Source organism: Gouania willdenowi, chromosome 19 (genome assembly GCF_900634775.1).
Source record: "Gouania willdenowi chromosome 19, fGouWil2.1, whole genome shotgun sequence".
NCBI classification, from domain to species: domain Eukaryota; kingdom Metazoa; phylum Chordata; class Actinopteri; order Blenniiformes; family Gobiesocidae; genus Gouania; species Gouania willdenowi.
The window spans coordinates 10,169,720-10,187,428 of NC_041062.1; the positions used below are offsets into that span (position 1 = coordinate 10,169,720).

The window sequence follows — 17,709 nt, forward strand, 5'->3', positions numbered from 1 at the left end:
CGTGTCCATAAAACAGAAGCACTTATCTCATTGCTTTGAAACGTGTGAAAGCTTTGGGCAGGAACACTTTTATTGTGAAGGAGTCTGTTACAAAATAACCATTAATTAATTGTCAGCGTCTCAAATAATGAGTAAAACTCTTTAGGTCCATTCTCTGACGACCTCTGTTGGAGGACGTACTCACAGCCTCTGTTTACACCTCTGTCATCCTTTAAAGCAAACTGACTCATGTGAAAGAACGTCATAGCAACAGCAGAAACCCTCCTTATTGGCTGATGGGAACCCGGGAGAAGGTTGTGTCTAGGCCACATGAGCAGGTGATGAAATGAGGCGAAATCTGCTCTATCGACAATTCATAACATGCAACATTTTTCTGACAAATTGTGACACTTGAATCTTTTAAACTCTTTATTTTATACAAAGAAAAAAATGTGATCAAATGTGATTTTTTTTTTTTCCTTCTGAGGATGAATCGAAAATCAGTTTTTATTCGCACTTTTGTGATTCTCAAAACAATAAAAAGTGGAACTGCTTTTAAAGTTTATTTGTCTTTATTAACTGTCCCACAACCCCTGAACGCCTCACAGGCTCCGTGCTGCATTCAGGGACCCGCTGCCCTCTTCGACACCGGGAACGTCTCATAGAATAAGTCTTTTTTTTTCCCATCATGGCGTCATCTGGTTTTCCTCCTCGGGCGTGATGTCCCGTGATGACAGCTCAGAAAAAAGTGCCGGCAGCCAATAGTGAGCGTCGCCCTCCGCCTGAGCATCCAACCAGGCCAGTCCTTCCTTCAGCAGGTGATCCTGGACCCACCGGAGAGCACAGTTTACTTACAGAAACAAGCTTTATATTCCTGATTTTTTAAGTATAAAATTATTATTTTATTCATTATTTATTTTGATCAATTTTTAGAAAAAAAAATTTGGGTAACAAAACAGTTTTTCTGACATTTTTATTATAAAAGTTGAAATTAGCTTTCAAAAAACCCACTAAAGGTCAACACTCAAAATATTCAGTTTTTATTATCATATATATATATATGATATATATATATATATATATATATATATATATATATCAGGGTTTAAAGCAAAACAACAACAAAAATTGTTATGTGGACATTTTTGTTATTCTATCATAAGTCCGCTTTATAGGTCTGTGAGACATGTAGGAGTTTTTTCCCCACACATTTAAATAAAAGCTATCAAAGGAAACTAGTGTGTTTTGGTGTGGCTTATTTACACTGAAATGACAATTACATCTTATTGTGAACTTTTTATTGAATAGCTTGTAGCTATCAATGGTTTGTGCAACACATTTGTTGTGCAATGTCCCTGTCAATTAAACACATTTAATAAAAATAAACATTTACATAAACAATCAAAAGTCCCATGTGTTGTGCATTAAAGGCACCGTATATAGTTGGCACTATTACTGGTTTAATAAAGTCATTACAATCCAACGTTTGTTGCCAGAATCTTACCTGCCTGTGTTACATATAGCTCCTAAGCAGTGATTACTCATGATTCGGTAAAGTCCTGAACAAGGCCCGCGCATCACAGAGTTATTACCTTCAACGTTTTAGTATTTTAATATGCCTGATAAAATGTATTTTGTTTAATGTTAAATAGCATACTTTTAGTCCACCAGCTTGTTCCTGGTAGCTCCTTTCACTCCTCCCTCAGTCTTTCTTTTCCCATTATCCTCTTCAAAAGCTCCATACACGAGCTCCCCACTATATAGTCTTCTGTCTTAGCGTATTTGACCAAATTTGCCTGATCTTTTCTCTGAGCTGCTCATGGGTGTGTGGCCTAGCAAGTTCTCAGGATTCTTTACATGACCAAAAACATTGGGAAGAGGCATCATTTATTATAAATGTATATATACTGTATATATATAGTAACGGGCTGGGTCCTATGTCACGAGTTAAGTTCCACATTTAGTTTATGTTGTGGTGTCCCATGGCCATGAAGGCATCATTGTTACGTGTAGCTTTCTCTGCCAATGTTCGTCTTTGTTTACATGTGTTCTGTGTGTTGATTGGCTGGGAGGCACGCCCACTCAGTTAGCCCACACTGCTGTGCACAGAGACAGATGATGATGCACACAATGACATCTGTACACACACACACAGGGAGTTCATAAGCTGAGATTTGTCACTACAACCCACAGGGACACACAATCGCAACGTGAAGCTCACACACAGCCTTACAGACACCACTCAGGGGCAAACAGCTCTGCTCTCCCATCACCTCGCGCACATAGCGATAAGACGTACACACAAGTCCTCGTAGGGACAGACGGGAATACACACAGCACAGTTGTGTCTGCAAAGAGTCAAAAACATCACTGCTACAGGGCTGTTTCACACGAAACACAGATTTCCTCAGTGAGGCTGTCAATAAATTCTCACTGAGGGCTGTGATTGGAGGAAACCCTCCTCCCTCCTCTCAGCTTTAATAGGAGGGGCGGGGCCAACAGTGAAAGTGATGACAATAGCAAAAATTCATTCAGTTGTAATAGCTGGCGTTTAATCCTTAGAGACCAGTAACTGACATTTTACAACTAAACATGCAAAATTTAATACTTTTACTAAAATGTGAAGAGTGGGACAAGGATTAATAAACAGCCTTCAGGCTCCACAGTGTGAAACCAGTGTGGAATGAGTGCTCTTTACCAGAACGTGACACGCTCGTTCCTTCTCCCACTTCAGACTCTCTCTGATCTCACTCACGGTGACGAATCCTTTTTTCTGTGAATCAACGATCAGAGAAAACAAAAACATATTCAGACTCAGAGGCTCAAACTGTACTCATGAATCCAATAAGGTTTTAAAAAACACTTAAAGCTGATACCCGGAGGATGAAAAGAGAGAGAAAATTAAAAAGTGAAAGTCTCGATGTCCCTCCTTAAACAGCTCCACTTCCTCCCCCTGCGTCGGCCAATCTACCAGAAGCCACGCCTCTAGTTTTGTGCACATGCATTGCAGAACAAAACAACGTTTAACACACCAGCACATGTGTAGTATTGTTTTTCACTAATAAAACTGTTATGGTAGTTTGATTAAAACATGTTTATTACCTGTCCATGAGAAATGTCGCCAAATCAGGGTCCGTTCGGAATCCTTTTAAAAGCCGTAAGCCCCTCCTCCTTTGAAAAGCAGCTCTGACATAAATTCTGTTGTGGTCACAAAGATGTTTATCCGCAAGCTTTGTATCCGGACTTTTCTTTTGTTTTTAGTAGAAGCGTTAACGTTTCTGAGCGCTCCTCCATGATGCTATCCTGCTCAGAGTGATACATGTTTGCTATTGTGACGCGCTGCCTTGTTTTTGTTTACGCACATGCATTCATTTTGACTGACAGTGTCCGCTACAAGAAGTTGAAGCCTATTGGCTGGGCGATCGCGCCGTGATTTTCAATTTGTATAGGGGTCTATAGGACAAAGGCGGGACATATATACAATGACGTATATGAATGACCACCGGCAGCAGACCATAGTAAAAGACTAGTTAGGAATTTTTTTGCATTTCAAAAGGATCACACAAACATAGATTTCTCAGAAACTCCGGATATCAGCTTTAAAGGAACATTTTCATTAATCAAACCAGTGACACAGGAACACTTTATAACTTCATACAGATCTATGTGTAGCAGTCCCTGGTGTTACCTCGGCCAGCTGCAGAACCACAGTGTGATCCATGTTGAGTTCTGCTGGGACCGACTGGACCAGGTACGACCCCCCCACAGGGATCATCCCGAAACCGCTTCCCATCACCTTCAGCTTCTTTAAGGCTCTCAGCAGGTCGTCTCTGAGGGACACAAACACACACAGTGTCACACGCACACACGCACTCAGCATCACACGCACACACACGCTCTCTTACTGGCTCACGTCCTGAGCAAACTTCCCTCGTCCCTTCAGAACTCTCTGATGAAGCTCGTCCAACGTCATCAACCCTGAAAATAAAAACAGAACACACGTCATCGCAGCCTCTCGTTTGACCAAGAGCAGTCACGTGACTCTGTGGCTCCGCCTACCTCCGTTCCGGTGCTTCAGAGCGAGACACACTTCAACAATCTGCACGCCGAGCTCGTAGTAGAAGTCTCCGACGCCGAGCATCTCCGACCAGAACCCTTTTCCCGCTGTCACACACAACTTCAGCTTTTATTTTGAAAAGCTATATAATTCAATACCACATTTACCAACTAATAAGGTAATAACAAATTTAATGATCAATAAATAAATATTATAATTGAACACGTTCTGTGTGAATTCTATTTTTGACCTTTATATGATTTTCAAATTTTAGTTTTTTTTTATAATTTAGCTTGATGAGATGCTAAATAATGCACTCAGGAAGTTTGAATAATCTATTTAATCCTCTTGTCTCACATGTTCATTGAATTAATAACTTAAAAATAGACTGTGTTATTAAAAGAAGTAATAATAATATAGTAAGTCCCTGTGGTTCTCACAGGCCAGCGGGTCGACACCGATGGTTGCACACATTTCCTGAAACTGGACCCTGAACTGCGGATTCTTGCGGATTTCTTGTTTGTGTTTGCTGGCGAATTCCTCGAGGTGGGACTTGAAGGTTTCTAGCTGCTTGGACATCTGTGAAGAAAACAGACAGAATCACTGCACTGGACCAGAATCTCCAGACCCAAATCCTCACACGTCCTGCCTGAGCTCTGGATCTAGGGCACAGTTCATCGTCTGAAACACTGAGTCTGTCCAATGACGGCTGGAAACTATGGTCAGATGTTAAAGGTCAATATGGCCCAGGGCAGCTGTGGCTACATTGTAGCTTACCACCACAGGTATGATTGGTGTGAATGAATAATGGTTTCTGTACGCACTTTGAGTCTCCTCGAAAAAACCGCTATATAAAAATCAAAGTCATTATTATTAGAAAGTGTGTGGAGTGTCATGACTTTTTATTTTTTTTATTTTAACATATATAACACGGCAAATTCCACCTTTAAAAATACATTTCCAACAAAAATAAACATGTTAGGGCAAGATTTACAGTTAGGGTTTGGGATAGAGTTACAGTTAGAGTTAGGGCTAAAATAAAATAGTTAGCGGGGTAAAATAAAAATGACGGAACTTTAAGTCACGTGGTGCACCTGTCACGTGACCTAAACTGACCAATGTGGGGTGCGTAACCATAGAGTGGCAGTCTGCCACGGCCTTATTATTATTAAAGGTCCCAAAATACCGAAAGTGAATTAAAACAAACAATAGTGTGTTGTGTGTGTTTTAATACAAATCAGCGCTGATGACACAAACAAAAAGTGGTATTTGTGTATATTTATGTGTGTATGTGTTTGTTAAGGTTTGTAATGTTGAAACTCACCTGAACTATCTGGTCTTCTGCCAGCACATTTCCTCTCTCTTTGTATTTGGCCTGAACACATCAGACACAATATTAGACATTATTCATGCTCATTACCTTAAAACATGTTAAACAAACCTCTGCGAGCTTCTTCTTAGCGATGGCTCCCGCACCGACTCCTCTGCGATGCATCCTGACGATGTTTTAATCCAAATATTTGAAATATAACAATATTGACGAAAGCAAACATGAAAGCGGAAGTGTGCGCTTCAGTGCTTCCGGCTGTCCGTGGTGAAACGGTGTGTAGTCACAGACGGTCCTGTAAAATAATGTCTGTGTTCTTTTTAAAACGTACTTACTCAGCAATAAATATGTAACTATCTATCAAATAAAAAATGTATTATGTAAAAAGATTATATACAAATAAAATGTAAACAAAATATAATAAAAATAAATACATTATATAAATATGTAAATACTAACGATGTAAATATCTCTCATTGCCCTCGCCTGTAAATATGTATTTATCTATATTCTTTAAACTTTTTATATATGTTTTTCTATTTATGTATAGCATCTATATTGTATTGTTTATTTTATCTCCTTCATTGCACAATTTTTCTGGTGTCTTTTGGGTCTTCTGTTTGTTGCCTTCTGTTGTCTTTTTTCCTGTAATAACAGTACATTTCTCCACAGCCACTCTCCTAAATGATTGCATTATTTTTGTTCTGTATATTTTCTAAATCAAATCATGAATAATTAAAAAAAACACGCTTTTTTCTTATTAGCAAAAACCGTATCATTTTAGAAATGTATTTATTTTTAATATTATTGATTAACATATATAAAAAATAAATAGCTGGTTTCGTGTTGCGGTCTTTTACGCCCCCTGCTGGTAGCTTTCTGACAGTTACACTCAAAAGACAGGACGTGCCCTCTACCGTTACTGCGCATGCGCAACGCTCGGCGCTTTAAAACAGTGCTAAGGAGGGAACATGCAGAAAAGCTCAAGTGTGCTTTAGCTTCGACTCCGGTGAGCTCACTACACGTAAACTAACGCCTAATAACGCGTGTGCGTGTGAAATGTGCGTGGGCGATGCTCATTGTTTCGCTTTGTCCGTTAAATGTCGGTTAAATTAGCCTGTTAGCTTAGCCCGGCTAGCTGTTATTGTTTTTCGCTCGAGCCAAAATGGAGGAAGAAGAAGCTGCTGCTGCGGAGTCCGACACAGCGGCCACTCCCGAGTGCCTTTGAGCAGCACAAGATGTCCAACGGGAGCCAGAGTTTCAGGTTTAAAGCCTCCCAACGCTCAGCTTTGTTAATGTTTATTAGTCCGCAGTGCGCAGATTTAAAGGAGCTTTTATGGACAGGCACCACAGCTTTTTCTTCTCTGCTACCTTTGCTTCATTCACCTTTTCACCGCAAACTGAAACAACGGGAGCTCACACTGTCAAAATAAGGCTTAAATTCAGGGGTTCTGTTCATGTGGAGTCAGGGCCATCTATTAGGGGGAATAAAGGGGAGAGCTTTTTGGGGACCATCCATAATGTCAGAAAAGTAATGGTCCATTGTTCTATGAATCTGTGATAACCACATTTATTTATTCATCTGAATAATATCCACTGTTATCCAGGAAGTTTACTAATATTTTGGCCATAGTTTATAGTCATCATAAAGATAAAAATCCTTGTTTTATTCAGAAATAAAAATGGGTTCAAAGTGACCAAAAATGGTGGAAAGGGTGGTTAAATGAGATTTTAAAGCCACAGAACTTGGTTAAAAGTTGCAAATTAAAGTGGGCAAAAACGGACAGAAAAAAGGGTTCAAGTTGTCAATATTGAAACAATTAGTTTAAACTGGTAAATAAGCTTGAAATATGATGAAAAGTGGTTAAAATAACAATGACAATAACTGGTCAATGTGACATTGGAAAAATGGTGGAAAGGGTTTATAAGTGCTAAAAATTTCTTGGAACTGGGCAAAAATTTGCAGAAAAGGCATTGCAATGTGATGGAGAAGTGGCAGTAATGTAGCAAAAATGCATTAAAAGGAGCAAAAAAATTGGCAAGAAAAAGTGGTGAAATTAGGTTCAAATATGGCAAGTTTTGGTGTAGTTGTAGAAAAAGGGTTAAAAACAAACAAAAATGGGCTCAAATTGTTCAAAAAAATATATATTTTTAGTTCTTTGAAGGCATCTGGTGACCCCCCCCCTCCCAGTGTCTCACAACTAGGGATGTAACGATTCACTCAACTCCCGATACAATTCGATTCACGATACGATTCTCTCACGATTTATTTTACAAAATGGGACTGTAGACAATTTTTTTTGGGGGGGGAAAAAACTGTATTATTTTCCTTTTATATTCACAATGTAATTTAACTAAAAATAAATCTTGAATGAAATAAATAAAGGAATAATAGAAATGAAAATGAAGCCTATTAATTTAAATTCTGGTTCTATAATAAACAATGCAAAACTGCATAATAGTTCTTTTTCTTTTAAAAGTGCAACTGAAAATGTATTTTGTGCCTTAACAATTGGACTTTAAAAACAAAAAAAACTGTGATTACACTGATTTACGTCATATTTGTTTGGACCAGCAGAGGGCGCTGGTAACACAGTGGTCGGTTGGCATGCAGATATCTTGCAGTGAAGAAGAGAAGCTATGCTAGCAGACAGAGCTAATAGAAAAACGTGACTTTTACAGATATTCAAGTAATATTACAGATATTCTTTCGGTGCTAAAGGGGTAATGAATCATTTATTAACATATTTAAGAGTAGAAGGCGGCCAGAAAGAAAGTATTAGCAGACTCCGCCCACCGCCTACACTTGTGGATAGCGCCCTCTGCTGGTTAAAAAAGTACTTTGATTCAATTTTCAAAAAATCGATATCAACCGTGATACCTATGAATCGATTTTTAACTGCCTTACGATTAATCGTTACATCCCTACTCACGACCCTAAGGTTGAGAACCCCTGCTTTAAATAAATTCCTCGTAATGGACTGCATGTGAATGTCGAGCTGTATTCTAGACGCGCAATGAATTCTAATGAAACTGTTTGTTTTTGTACAAACATCTGAAACTAAGGCTGTTCTATGTGCTCTTGATCTTTATTGGTTTAAAGTATTTGTTCCTTTCTCCTCTAAGTGCAAACTGTGACGTTAAATACTTTGTGAGTCTGTGCCTCAATGCACATATTCAATGAACTCCAGCTTTGATTTCTTCTTTTCTTTCGTTGGTTCATGTTTTTTACGACAACATTGAACCATCCAACGGTGTTTGGACCTCAAGGGTTGGGGTCAATTATAATTGTAATTATGTAATTGGTAATTAATTACAATTATGACATGATTATAATTGTTGTAACCGTAATTGGAAAAATATATTTCTGTTGTACTTGTAATTGAAGTGCAGATAATTGCCTTTGTAATTGTAATTGTCTGGGAAATTCTATCATAACTGTCAATTTCAATTTTATTAAATGCCAAACTGTGGAACCACATTACAGTTCTATGTCTTACACATACATAGTTAATAGGGATGTAACGATTAATCGTAAGGCAGTTAAAAATCAATTCATAGGTATCACGATTCACGTGAAAATTGAATCGCAGTACTTTTTTAACCAGCAGAGGGCGCTATCCAGAAGTGTTGCGGCGGGCGGAATCTGCTAATACTTTCTTTCTGGCCGCCTTCTACTCTTAAACATGTTCATAAATGATTCCTTACCCCTTTAGCACCGAAAAAATATTTGCAGTATTACGTGAATATCTGTAAAAGTCACATTATTGTATTAGCTCTGTCTGCTAGCATAGCATCTCTTCTTCACTGCAAGATATCTGCATGCCAACCGACCACTACCCAGCGGTCGGTTGGCATGCAGCGCCCTCTGCTGGTCCAAACAAATATCTGACCTAAATACAGTGCAATGACTGTTTTTTTTTTTAAGTCCAATTGTTAAGGCACTAAATACATGTTCAGTTGCACTTTTAAAAAGAAAAGGAACTATTATGTAGTTTTGCATTGTTTACTATAGAACCAGAATTTAAATTAATAGGCTTCTTATTCATTTGTATTATTCATTTATGTATTTCATTCAAGATTTATTTTTAGTTAACTTGTATTGTTTTGAATAGTTTATCAAGGGATTCTTTTTTCCCCAAAAAAAAGGAATATTTTTCAGTCATCATTTTTCTACAGTCCCATTTTGTAAAATAAATCGTGAAAGAATCGTATCGTGAATCGAATTGTATCGGGAGTTGAGGAATCGTTACATCCCTAATAGTTCATAATGATTAAAATATGTTTCATATCAAGTTTACCTGTCACTTCTCTTCAGGATCATGTTACCATTTCAAAAAAAGTTGAAATCTAGGGCTAATGTGACACAAAAAAGGCTCAGACGCCCACACCAAAAATATGAATACCAATATTGTTATTGATTAGGAAGCCTGATAAGGCAACCAAGAAATGAGAAACTAAATAGATGATAGATAGTATATTTTAGTGTATTTTACAGCTGATTTAAGACATGGGTCCAACTGACCTGTTTGCATTTGTGATTAATTGAATTTGAATTTAAGTAAATGAGAACATAATCGTATTTAACTTTCAGGGGGAAATTATAATTGTAATTGGAAAAAATGACGGTCCCCGTAATCATAATTGAGTCATCATTGAAGACATAATTGTAATTTTAAAATGTATTTGACTCCAACCCTGGAACCAGCTTTTCGAACATGGTCTCTCATCGTTTCTGTTTCCAGCGTCTAATGCAGATAATTGATCTCCTTTCTTTGTGTTCTTGTGCTGCAGGACGGCTGCGCTGGTCAGAATGCGTGGGCCGGGCGTGGCAGGATGAGGGTCTTGCTGGTCCCGCCATGAACCTGAGGTCCGCTCTGTTTGTGAACGCAGCATTGGAACCCACACCGTGCAGAGGGTGGAGGTCCCGAGCAGCTCCGAGGGCTCGAAGCCCACGTACATGAGCGGCAAAGTCGTGCTCGCCGCCACCGTCACAGAAGTGGTTCGAGGGGAGGGGAAAGGGGCGGGGATTCAGTCCCCTATTGGACCAATGGGGGGTGAGGGAACCCCGGTGAAAGGTAAGACCCTCTCCGTGGACGGCATGGACCAGGACCACAACAACAGCCCCAGAGAGGGCGACAGTGCTAAGGGCGTGGCCCCGGGCGCGCTGGGGGCTGCCTCTGTGGAGTTGACTTCCGAGGGGAAGTGGAGGAGCGTGCGTATGAGTCCGGCCAAGCCTCACACGCAGGCCCACTGCCTCCGCCAGCTGCTGTTGCTGCAGCTGGACCTGATCGAGCAGCAGCAGCAGCAGATCCAGTCCAAGGACAAAGAGATCGAAGAGCTGAAAGCCGACAAGGACACGGTGAGGGTCCCCTGTCCCCCCTCCTCTCACAAACTAACCCCACCCCCGGGGCTGGGCTTAGAGCTACAACTCGTCCATTAGTTCAGTTTTTGTTATTTCAACTTTTAGGAACATACAGGTACAGCTTGATGATATGATTATATATTGTAAGTGTTAGCATTGCACTCATAGTTCCGAGATAGAAAAACTAGGAAAATTAAAAATTATAATGTCTTGGAGACTCAAAGTTTGTAGACAGAAACCATTATTCACTCACATCAGTCATACCGGAGGTGGTAAGTTACAATGTAGCCACAGCTGCCCTAGGGCTGACTGACAGAAGCGTGCCTGCCTCTGACCAACACCAACATTAATGTACAATTATTACCCATTCATACGAGACAATGTGGGTGAAGTGCCTTGCCCAAGGACACAAAAGGCATTAATGAGAGAGAGAAAAAATGAAGGGTGGGAGTGAATAATACATTATTTAATATCTTTCTTTTATGGGCTAATTATTGTTATTAAAGTAGACTATGAAAGGTTGCCAGATTAAATAGAAAATGTTTACCTTTTCTCTAAAGTTGATTTTCTCCACTTGTAAAAGTTTCATCACTTCCTTCAGTGATGCCAGGTGTGTAGGAGGAGCTTTATTCTTTCAGTGACGGAGAATCAATCTTTGTGCGAAGAGTTGTAACATACAATACTATTTGTGTTGGACTAACGATTATTTTTGTAGTCAACTGATCTATTGATTTTTTCAATTAGTCGGCTCGTCATGATTATTTTTCTGTTTGGAAGCACAAATGTGAACGTGTCCCTGTTGCACTGTGACATACAGCATCTATTTGAAGTGTATTTGTTACATTTAACACATAAAATATCATTGAAATCACAATAAAGTCATGAATAAATTAAATATCACAAAGTTAAAGTGTAATTTGTCTTGAACTAAGTAGTAATAGTAAACAAAGAGAGTAAATTAATAAATAAATTAAAAAGCTGGTTGCGGAGGTAGTCAGGTATAAACCAATCAGAGTTCCTTTTAATTAAATCTTGTTTGAAGGAATCCTTAATAGTTAATAAATGTTTAATTAATTAATTGTTATCCTAATCACATAGTTGATAATATAAATTAAAGAGGTTTACTATTCAGAATAAACACTTATCAGCATAAAGCAGAAAATAAATATTTAAAATGCATTTAATCACAATTACTTAGCCTGAAATAAATAGCCTACTAAAACTTTATCGTTCCTCTTGTGTTAGCTTTCTATTAGCATCTCTAATAATAACAGGTCCTAAATCTGCTGTAAAATACACTAAAAACAAATATTACCTAAAGTATTTCCTATCTATTGGTTTCCTTGTTAAGCTTCCTAATCAATGAAAATACTGGTATTAATATTTTTGGTGTGGGCATCTGAGCCTTTTTTATGTCAGTATATCCCTAGATTTGAATGTTTTTAAAATGGTAAAATGTGGGAAAGCTTGATATGAAGCAACACCCCAGTTTTGCATTAAAATAATTATCAATTACACGATTAAAATTATAATTACGCCCAACCCTCCTCTGAAAGCTAACGCTACGCCCTGTCTACGTAGCTGCTCGCTCGCATCGAGCGCATGGAGCGCCGCCTCCAGCTTACGAGGAAGGACCCGCCCCGGGACAAGCGGCTCTTCCAGCCCCTGGAGCCATGGACCCCGGACAAGGAAGACCTGTGGGACCTGGAAATGGAGGAGAGCCCACAGGGCCAGCAGGGGGCCACGCTGGGCTTCAGCCGTGGCGCTAAGGGACAGAAAAGGTGACATAGAAAGAATTTATTTCGTTTGTAAAAAAAAAAATTAACAAATGAGGAAATGAAATAATATGGAAACATAAATAAAAAAAATCAATGCTTTTATGAATTTGTTTCAATAAATGAGCATTTGTTACATCAATAGTTTATTTAATAACAAACAAGAAAGATAATCTACTTTTTATTGATTATTATTGTGTTTTTATTAATTTGTATCTTACATTCAATGATCAGTGTCTACAAAGTCTTTTATTTTGAGAAGTGCTTCTTTTTATTTCTTTACAGATTAAAATCAAAACAGATGTAAAGAAAACTAAAGTTATTTTCAAAGCATCTTTTAATGTGATGGTTAAAAAACATGATGTTTTCCTTCCCTCCACTACCATATGTTTTTGTTAGCTTAGCAATTAGTTGCGTTTTCCAAGCAGGGTAAAGGAGCGGGGCATTTACTTTAGGTCACATGTGTCAAACTCAATGCCTGAGGGGCAAGTCCAGCCCTTCAGTGCATTCGATTCGGCCCTCAGGAGAAAGTGAAAATGACAGCGAAAACACGAATCATTGTGTACATTAACAATTTACAATTCAGTTGTAAATTGTTGTTGAAAGAATTCTACATTTTTCCAAAATGGACATTTAAGTATCTGTCACTTATTGTTTAGATTTTGTTGATGCCTTCCTTACTTTGTGTCTAATTTATAACTGGAAGTAGAAACCGTGGGAACATTAGTGTTGAAATTGTTTGTTTTCCCGCTTAAAAAACCTGTAGCCCACTTGTGGTCAAGCTTGTCCGTATTTGGCCCCTGAACTAAAATTGTTTGACACCCGTGCTCAACTAATCAGTTTGAATGTATAATAAAAGAAATGCGACGTGTGGTAGTGATGTGGTGGTGTTCCGTCCCCCCACAGGAAGCCGTGCTTTGGGGATGTGAAGCTTCAGAAGTCCCGTGGGAAAAGTGCCAAGCTCAGCCCCCAGAAACTGGACATGGCCCCGGGTTCTCCCAACCAGCGAGAACTGCGCAGCAAAGAGACGCCGGAGAAGTGCAAAGAGGAGGCGGAGCTTAGCTGCCCCATGGAGGAACTGCCCTTCATGTCCACCACTGAGATGTATCTGTGCTGCTGGAACCAGCCCCCCCTGTCCCCCCTACGGGAGACCTCCCCCAAGAAGGAGGAGGAGGTTGCCAGTGAGTGAGACACCATCATACCTCCATCACACCATTAGATGACCTCCATCACTAACACCTCTGTTCGTCACAGTTCCTTCGTGGAGGGAGAACTACATGGATCCACTGCCCGAGGACCCGTCCATCGATGCCATGGAGGTGAGCCACAAACCACAGCTTTTTGAGCGTGTGATGATGTCACTCTGAGCCTGTTTTTCTCCTTCAGCCTCTGGACGATGGAACGTTCCTCAAACGCCACATGAAGCTGGAGCTGGATGAGAAGAGACGAAAAAGGTAGAAATTCTTGATGTGACCAGATGATCCTAACAGAGCGATACAGGCTAAGCTAACATGTAGCCAGTGCAGCTACATACTGAGCTAACATGTAGTCAGTAAAGCTACATGCTAAGCAAACACGTAGCCAGTACAGCTACATGCTAAGCTAAAACACAGCCAATACAGCTACATGCTAAAGTAACACATAGCCAGTGCAGCTACATGCTAAACTACACATTGCTAGTGGAGCTACATGCTAAGCTAACACGTAGCCAGTGCAGTCACATGCTAAGTTAACATGTAGCCAGAAAACGTTGATTAGAAACAGCAAATCAAACACTAAAGGCACCAAAAGAGGCTGAAAACTGAAAGAACAGAGATGAAAAGGTCCTGGTTCACTGATACAAGCAAAGAAACAAGTAACTGTGACACACACGCACACAAACCGAGCAGTGTGTATTAATTCACGGTTGTTCTCAGGTGGGATATCCAGCGAATCAGAGAGCAGCGCATGTTTCAGCGTCTGCAGCAGCGAATGAACAGGAAGAAGGTCGTCCAGGAGGCGGAGCCAGACGTGGCGTCTTTCTACCCTGAGACTGAGGACGGTCAGTCCCAAACTCAGCCTTTTTAAACCTTTTCAAACACTTTTTGAACCTTTTCTATTTTTCTCCAACATGTTTCAGTTGAAGCCATCGTGATCACGCCCTTCCTGCCCGTGGTGGCGTTTGGACGACCTCTGCCCAAACTCGCACAGCAGTAAGTTGTCTTTGTGTCATCTTTGAAGTGGCATTGCTAATCGTTTGCTAACTGTTGTTAGTACCTGATCCTTTCAACGCATGCACGAAAAATCCGCTCAGCCAATTTTTGTTAGTTAGTGTACTATTTTGTAGCAGTTTCTTTTCTATTTTATGGATTGGGTTGACTGTTTCCATGGCGACAGTGAAGGCATAAGCAATAGAGGATTTAGATTTTCCATCACTTGAGTTTTGTTATATTAGTTTTGGTTTAAAATGGAGATAAAAATAAAGGTGTTTTTGTGCAGCCCTATTTTCATTTTGACTTTTTTTTATTATTCATTGATTCAGATATTTTAAAAAAACGTAACCATGTTTGTTACTTTTTTAATGCGTTAAAATAAAAAAATAAACAGTTTGTGTTTTCAATCTTTATCTTTGGTGTTAGCCTCAGATATAGATTTAAGTGTCTGGTTAATAAGTGTAATAAAAAATGTTTTATTATTCTTTATCAGCATATTATTACTGTAGTGTAAAAGTATTTACAGTATTTATTTACTTTCTTGATGCTGGTTCACAGATAAATCAATCATGACAACCATGTAATTTGGTATTTTTAAATTACAGACAGAGATAAAATGTTTCTTATTAATCTATTTAAATACCATACAACTTCATCAAGTACTCAGGAAGTGTGTGCGTGTGCGTGTGTGTGGCTAGTTGACTAAATGATCTGTGCAGAGCATAATATTTAGCACTGCAATATAGGTTATTGTTTTTTATTATTGATATTTAGCATTGTAATATAGGCTATATATATATATACGGTATATAGTGAAAGCCTATTTTTATCTTATTATTTTTTATTATCATTATTACTCACCTTAGTTGTAAACGTTGCTCACTGAGGACACCGGCTGGTGTATATTTACGGGGCGTTTTTAAAAGCCCTTTGTGCAGTCACGCCTGTAGATTCTACTCAGCTTTCAACTTATCCTGAGTTACCATGGCTACCTGTCAACATTCAGCTGTTGAAGGTAGTAGCTGAACATGATGTGTCTGGTTTCCACCGACAGCATCACATGGTCCAGCAGCAGACATAGTCACTCAGTACTTCTGTGGTGTCAGCAGAGAGAACCTGAACCTGTCTCCTTGGTACTTACAACTTATCCTGTCACCATGACTACCTGTCAACATTCAGCTGTTCTGCGAAGCTGCATTTAAGACAATTGTATGAAATAAGTTATGAATGGTATCATTGCAGTCCAAACAAATCTGACATTGCACACCTTTGAGCAGCCATGTTGAAAGTCTCAGGTCAATTTGAGCCTGATTCGCAGAGATATTTGAGGAACAGACAGACAGAGATTCCTTGCTTTTATTTTTTGTTAAATAACAATTAAAAACACCACAAAAACTGTTACATATTTACTTTTCAGATATTTAACAAATGTCATATGGTCGGTTTACATTCAAATGTCACATCCAAGGAGCTCTGTCGTAAGGATTGAGAGTGAAGAAGTGATGTAGTCTACGCCCATGAGTTGAAAGGATCACAAAGGATCAGGCACTGACAGCCATTGCTAACTGTGGCTAACTGTCACTAACTGCTAGAATTTGCTCTCCTTCAAACAGGAACTTTGAGCTACCATGGCTGGACGAGCGAAGCCGCTGCCGCATCGAGGTTCCCAAGAAACACACGCCTCACCGGACCTGCAGGAAGTAACACCCCCAGAACCTGCAGGAAGTAACGCCCCCCAAAGAGAGAAGGCAGGAAGTGGGATGACATTGCATGTTCTCATGGGAGCCCGGCTCCGCCTCCACGCCGCTCTGTTCTGGATTGGACACAAAGTGTTGATGATGAAGTTGTCGTTGTGTGTGATGACCTCATTGACCTTTAACCACGTGATTGACACGTGTTGAGTTCACGCCGCTGTTCCAGCGTCAAAAAGATTTTTTTCAACCAAACGAGACGTTAAAAAAAAATAAACGTGGGAAAGCATTCATATCCTGTTGCTCGCCGCATGGACAGAATCTGTTCAAATATTAAAAGCATGAGAGCGCGTCTTTGTTGTCTGACAGCTCAGCGTGTGAGGTGGGTGTAGCCTCAGACCGGCTGTTATTTTTTATTATTTAAAGTCAGAACGCGTCGCCAACACTCGATGTTCTGTGATTGTATGTTTACAAAGTTTTGGAATAAAATTTGAAGACATTAACTGTGTGTGTGCTGCAAGTTGTTTATTATTGTGTAGAAAAGGACTGTTTAAAATATCTTGGGTCCTGCTTCCTGTCACATGTTAGTCTTTCATTCATTCTGCAGAGCATTGACGTGGACAAGAAGGCCCGGAGCCAGTTCATCCTACAGGTGCTGGATGGGGCCGAACTGTTCCCACAAACTTGGGAGCATTACATCGTCCAACATGTTCTATAGTGTTAATACTACACACACGCACACACACACACACACATTAACATTGTCCTTTACTACACACACACAGGACTCTTACTACTTTTGTAAATTTAATGTGTGTTTATTTTCTTACTTTTGGGTCACTTTGGGTTTTTTTTTTCTGACAATCAAATTTCAATGCCTTTTCTTCACATTTTTTCCACTTTCAAGACATTTTCAGTGTTCATAAACCATTTCCACCACAAGGTTGAGAACCCCTGTGATAGGATGAAGTTTTATAAGGCCATGACTGTTTTTTTTTTAATTTTTTATGAATTGTTTTACTTTTTGTGTTGTGTAATCAAGCCAGTCTGGTGACAAGTGTGAAGATTAGGTATAATGGTGGTGGCTATGAACTAAGAGGAGTGAGTGGTAATTCCTAAAACGAGTATTTAAGATCAACGTGTCTAAGGTTAAGCCCAGTACGAGTTTTATCCCACAGCCCAAGTCATGCCAGTGCATCATAGACCAATGTATGTGCAAAAACCGCTACTGCAAACCCAAGCGCTGCCATGGGCCCGACGATGCAGCCATGCCAGCAGAAAGAGCGGGGCCAAGGAGCCCCAGGCCACCTCGCCATGGCCAAG

General features: G+C 39.6%; 2 protein-coding genes across 3 annotated transcripts; one reads left to right on the forward strand and one right to left on the reverse strand.

Moving 5' to 3' along the window:
- Positions 1–532: 532 nt before the first annotated feature.
- On the reverse strand, positions 533–5,656 carry snf8 (SNF8 subunit of ESCRT-II). The gene is made up of 8 exons (XM_028476485.1): positions 5,478–5,656; positions 5,361–5,411; positions 4,477–4,615; positions 4,039–4,143; positions 3,885–3,957; positions 3,668–3,809; positions 2,678–2,752; positions 533–803 (listed from the first exon to the last, which is right to left on the reverse strand). Exons 1-8 carry the CDS (start codon positions 5,529–5,531, stop codon positions 666–668), a joined length of 777 nt encoding a protein of 258 aa, XP_028332286.1. The 5' UTR covers positions 5,532–5,656; the 3' UTR covers positions 533–665.
- Positions 5,657–6,234: 578 nt separating this feature from the next.
- On the forward strand, positions 6,235–16,889 carry msl1b (MSL complex subunit 1b). Of its 2 annotated transcripts, none has more exons than XM_028477079.1 (9): positions 6,235–6,372; positions 10,158–10,725; positions 12,310–12,509; positions 13,410–13,684; positions 13,758–13,822; positions 13,890–13,957; positions 14,420–14,544; positions 14,623–14,695; positions 16,309–16,889. In XM_028477079.1, the coding sequence occupies exons 2-9, from the start codon at positions 10,324–10,326 to the stop codon at positions 16,397–16,399; spliced, it is 1,299 nt and encodes a 432-aa protein (XP_028332880.1). In that variant the 5' UTR covers positions 6,235–6,372; positions 10,158–10,323; the 3' UTR covers positions 16,400–16,889. The 2 variants fall into 2 exon arrangements, with proteins under 2 accessions (XP_028332880.1, XP_028332881.1); XM_028477080.1 differs by lacking the exon at positions 6,235–6,372 and adding an exon at positions 6,469–6,627.
- The last annotated feature ends 820 nt before the right edge of the window (positions 16,890–17,709 follow it).

Coding starts and splice junctions, on each gene's coding strand:
- snf8 (XM_028476485.1), bottom strand. CDS start 5,531: ATGCATCGCAGAGGAGTCGGTGCGGGAGCCATCGCTAAGAAGAAGCTC. Junction 4,616..5,360: donor CAGAAGACCAGATAGTTCAG/GTGAGTTTCAAC, acceptor TTTTCTTCACAG/ATGTCCAAGCAGCTAGAAAC. Junction 3,810..3,884: donor TTTGCTCAGGACGTGAGCCA/GTAAGAGAGCGT, acceptor TGTGTCCCTCAG/AGACGACCTGCTGAGAGCCT.
- msl1b (XM_028477079.1), top strand. CDS start 10,324: ATGAGCGGCAAAGTCGTGCTCGCCGCCACCGTCACAGAAGTGGTTCGA. Junction 13,685..13,757: donor GAAGGAGGAGGAGGTTGCCA/GTGAGTGAGACA, acceptor TGTTCGTCACAG/TTCCTTCGTGGAGGGAGAAC. Junction 14,696..16,308: donor CTGCCCAAACTCGCACAGCA/GTAAGTTGTCTT, acceptor TCCTTCAAACAG/GAACTTTGAGCTACCATGGC.